The sequence below is a fragment of the Chinchilla lanigera genome, unplaced genomic scaffold (genome assembly GCF_000276665.1).
Source record: "Chinchilla lanigera isolate Chin_1 unplaced genomic scaffold, ChiLan1.0 scaffold00195, whole genome shotgun sequence".
NCBI classification, from domain to species: domain Eukaryota; kingdom Metazoa; phylum Chordata; class Mammalia; order Rodentia; family Chinchillidae; genus Chinchilla; species Chinchilla lanigera.
Window position 1 is genome coordinate 602,724 of NW_004955596.1, and position 4,492 is coordinate 607,215.

The 4,492-nt window shown below is 43.8% G+C and overlaps 1 protein-coding gene across 4 annotated transcripts in view; it reads right to left on the minus strand.

Annotated features, from left to right (window-relative positions):
• Positions 1–3,487, minus strand: part of Fkbp1a (FK506 binding protein 1A, 12kDa) — a 26,105-nt gene extending 22,618 nt beyond the window's left edge. For 2 of the 4 annotated variants that reach the window (XM_005414705.2, XM_013510020.1), the window contains exons 1-2: positions 177–315; positions 53–100 (exon numbers count right to left, since the gene is read on the minus strand). In XM_005414705.2, the coding sequence (XP_005414762.1) occupies positions 53–100; positions 177–213 (85 nt within the window). In that variant the 5' untranslated portion in view covers positions 214–315. Of the gene's footprint in view, positions 1–52; positions 101–176; positions 529–1,397; positions 1,478–3,358 lie in introns of those variants that run through there. The other 2 variants (XM_013510019.1, XM_005414706.2) reach the window with 2 other exon arrangements.
• Positions 3,488–4,492: the final 1,005 nt, after the last annotated feature.

A 4,492-nucleotide genomic window follows, 5' to 3' on the forward strand; every position in this document is an offset into this window, starting at 1 on the left:
CCGGGCCGGGGCCGCAGCCGGGCCCCCAACCCCGCGGGCCCGCCAGACTCACCGGTGTAGTGCACCACGCAGGTCTGGCCACGCTTCGGGAAGGTGCGCCCTGTGGAGACAGACAGACGGCACGGTGAGCAAAGGCGCGCGGCGGCGAGGCCCCGGGCCGCGGGCGCCCTACTCACCGTCTCCTGGGGAGATGGTCTCCACCTGCACTCCCATGGCGGCGGCGGACGCTGGGCGGGCGGCGAGACGGACGGCGTGGACTGAGCAGACCTGGCAGCGGTTCCGGGGCTCGGCTTCGTTCCTCCGCGCGTCTCCTGCGCAAGCGCGCGCCCCCGCACGCCCCGCCCTGCGTGCGCGTCCCCCAGGCGGGGCGCGTACCGGAAGTGCGAGCCGGAGCTCAGAGGGACAGGAAGTTGGGAAGTTCCGAGGGCTCCGGATGCAGCTGTGTGGGAGGCGGCGTCTCGCTGGCGTCTCACTTGCTTTCTCTTAGCCTCCAGCCTGGTTCCATCTCCCTTCTCAAGTTTCCGCATCCTAGAGATGGGAGAATGATAAGGGGCCAATAGTTACTGACTGGGTGACTCGGAGGTGGTTCACAATAACGAGCGTTACCCTGCCTAAATGGCAGTGCCCATGTGGTACTAGGTTAGCGTTCAGTACATGGCTCGATACAGGCTCATTTATAATGTGTTTTTGTTTTTGGTGCTCGAGATAGAACCGGCTCCACCCTGACGTCCTCAGCCTCCAAGGAGGTTTTTGTTGATTTCCTCAGTTCTGACACTTCCATTTTGTTCTTTGTAGGTTGTGTTTGCTTAAACTTTCTTTTTATTTGTTCCTAGATGATTTGTCCTTACTTTTCTTTATAGCTAAAAGACTAAGATGTGTTTTTATTTTTGTTTCTGTGGTACTGGGGATCAAACTCAGGACCTTGTGCATACAAGGGAAGCACTCTACCATTGGGGCACCTCCCCAGTGCTTGTCCTTATTTTTTGAAACATTTTTAATAGCTACTTCAAGGACTTCGTCAAGTAATTCCAACAACTGTATCATTTCAGCATTGACATCTGATTTTTTTTTTTACATGTGAGCTGAGATTTTCGTATTTCTTCATATGTCAATTAATTCATTTGGATTATGTCCACGTTATTTTGAATATCACGCAATAATAGAATTTTTAAAAATCCTGTGAAGTTGGTATTTTTGTGTTAACAGGCAATTGACCAGATTAGACTGAGACTAATCTTTTAGTTCTAGGGTTTTGTAAGTGCAGACCATCATTGCTGTGGGTGCCACTGTCACCTAGACTTCTTGGGGGGATGAGTACAAGTGCATGGAAGAATCTATTTTAAAGCGTAATAGATTTCACTCACTTGGGCACCAAGAGAAGTTTTCCTGCTCCTTACCTTGTAGCAGCAGTAGAAAGCATCTGCTGTAACATTGTCCTGGTGTGTACTTCCAGGATTGAAGCTGAATTGAATCCAAGCTGGGAAATTGTGGTGAGAAAGAATTGATAAACTCCCTACTGGCTTGGTGGTATGTCAAATTCTAGTTTTATTTTTTAAATCTGTCTGCTACTATTTATTTTTCAGAGTTCTTTAAGAGCTACGCATAAATTTTGTTCAGGCTTTAAAGCTACATTTGTTGGGAAAAAGGGGGTGCAGTGTATTTTTCTGTTTCAGCTAGCTAGACACTGTCCCCTTTGATTTTTAAAGATCTTTCTCCAGAGACACAGAGGGAGAATGCTAAGGCAAGTGTAACATGTTAACATTGGTGAATCTAATGAAGGTTATAATGGGAAGACTCCATACAATTTTTTTTTTAAAGGAAGGAAATTTTAGCCTATGTTACAGCATGGCTGAGCCTTAAGGGCATTATTCTAAATGATGGTCACAAAAAGACAAATACGGCATGATTCTACTTATGTGAGGTACTTAGGGTAGTCAGAATTATAGAATGGTTGCCAAAAGTTGGAGAGGAGGAGGAATGGGGAGTTATTTTTTAATGGCTAAAGACTCAGTTTTGTGGGCCGAGGATATAGCTCAGTGGTACAGCACCTGCCTAGCAAGCACAAAGTCCTGAATTTAAGTCCTGTAAAAAAAAAAAAAGAAAAGAAAAGGTCAGTTTTGCAGGATAAAAACAGTTTTGGAGATAGATGGTGGTGATGGTTGCACAACAAGATAAGTCAAAGGCACACTCAAATGGTTAAAACAGTAAATTTTATGTTATGCATATTTCACCACAATAAAAAAAAAAGGGATTCAGATACAAAAGCTCCAATATAAGAAAATAAGGTATCACTTTCTACCCCAGCAGAAATTATGTTCCCATGATCTCTATGGAGATGTCCTGTTGACCTACCTAAACTCTTCACTGCAAGATTTGGGCAGAGGACCTGAGGGAAAGCTAATAATATAGTATAGAGACCCATAAGCAGCTGGAGAACTGGTCATCTGTAGTCTCTTAGCCCAATCCTGAGTCTAAATTCAAATCTGGGGCTTTTTTCCCTTGTGGTAACTGAATCCACCTCTTCTTGTTGCCAGGGAGCACTAACATGGTGTTCTCAACTTGGCATATACAATAAGGCAGCTGTATTTCTAAGCTAAGAGATAAAACTTATAGTCATGGGGAAGCAGATAGTATTTGAGTTCCACATCCAAAAAAGAATTGTGGAAAGTCCCAAGCCTCTTCCATCTCCTTGACTCCTGTCTTAGTTACTTTTCTCTCACTGTGGAGCCAAAATACCCAAAACCCAAAGTTAAAGAGAGAAAGGTTTATTAGCTTACAGTTTGTAGAGATTTCAGTCCATAATTGTCTGGCTGTAATGCAAGGTGGTACGCTAGACAAGCATCATAGGAGAAACAGTTTAAGGTAGGCAGAAGGTAGCAAAGCAAGCATGGGGGCAAGACAGGCCTCTTTCTGTCTCTTATATACAGGCTGCTGGGATCAGGGTTGGTGCCAAGCCAATCAGTGGGCTGATTTAGTAATCACCCATCCTTAATCCTAGCACCCTTAATCCATGCATGGTGAATCAATCACATACCTAGATTAAACCAATTGTGAAAAAGCCCCATCTATGACTGCACAAGGCTTTGGGGAGACATCTAGACACAGGCTGTAACAACTCCCATAGCCCTCTTCCTTTTAAGCCTGGAGAAAACATTGTGGATTTTTCAGAGTATCAGTACGTAAGGACCAACAGTATCTTTGCTGTACATTTTAAAGGTTTATGTGTAAAGGTTTGAGTCTCCTGATAAAGCATTCTCTGGTGGTGCAATTTCAAACATTCACCAGTGGATGGAATCTATACATCTGAGCCTTCCTGAAGTCTTAGGAAACTCAATCTAAGAGACATTCTGTACCTCACCTTTTCAAATGCTGGAATCGCCTCCTCAGACAAGCTTCTAAAGAGTTGCCCATGTTTTCCGTTAATGCCTCCATGGACAAGGAGCCCCTTATCGTCAGGCGTAGAAGTGTTCATCTTTTGAAAGCTGTATGTGTTGAAAAAGCCCCTAGGGATGGCCCATCTGTTTGTGGGTAGAGGTGAGTGTAGAAGGCCAACTGTGAAGGCCCTAAACTTGATAAAAAGCAGAACAGGAAGGTGAGATACAGTGCTGTGTCAGGGCATGACTGAAACTGTATTTAGTATTTCACAAGGTAGAAGGCTTCGGGGAAAGAAACTAGGTAGAACAGAAATGTTGCCTTAAAAATATTATCCATTTCTTTGGTGGACTAGTGTATGTTTGCCTTTTTAAAAAAACAGTGCTTTGGTTTTCATTTGTGGAAGCACTTCTCTTCCACTCCTCAGATGTAATATACAAGAGGAACTAATACCCTTCTCAGCTCCAGCATGTGACTGAACCCTGATCAGCTGGAGCTATGTATCTCCTTAGATACAGTGGTTAATTTAGGGATGGGTATATGCCTTAGTGTTTTCAGGCGATGTAAACAAAATACCATGAGCAAGTAGATTATAAACAACAGATTATAAACATAAGCCATATATAAATCCATGTCCAAGATCAAGGAGGATTCCATGTCTGAGGAGGACTGATGTTTTGGTTCACAATCAGTACCTTTTTACTATGCACCCACCTGGTAGAAGTAGTGAGTGGTTTCTCTGGCTTATTTGATAAGGATACTAATACTATTCATGAAGGCTCTACTTATGTCCTTATTACTTCCTACAGGATCCCACCCCTATTATTATCAACCTGGAGGTTATTATGATTTAGATCTAAGATATTCCCCCAAAGTCTTATCTATTAAATCTATTAAGAGGTGGGGCCTTTGGAAGGTCATTGGGTTCTGGGGGTGCTATATTCATCAGTAGATTAATCTACTGGTAAGTTCATAGCTAATGTGCAATGGGGCCTGTTTGGACAAGGTGTATCATTGAGATTATCCCTTTGGAAGGTATGTTTCTGTCCCTGGCCTGGCTTCTCTTTTCTCTGTTTCCTGGCTGCTGTGAAGTAAGCAGCCTTCTTCTTCCATGCCCTTG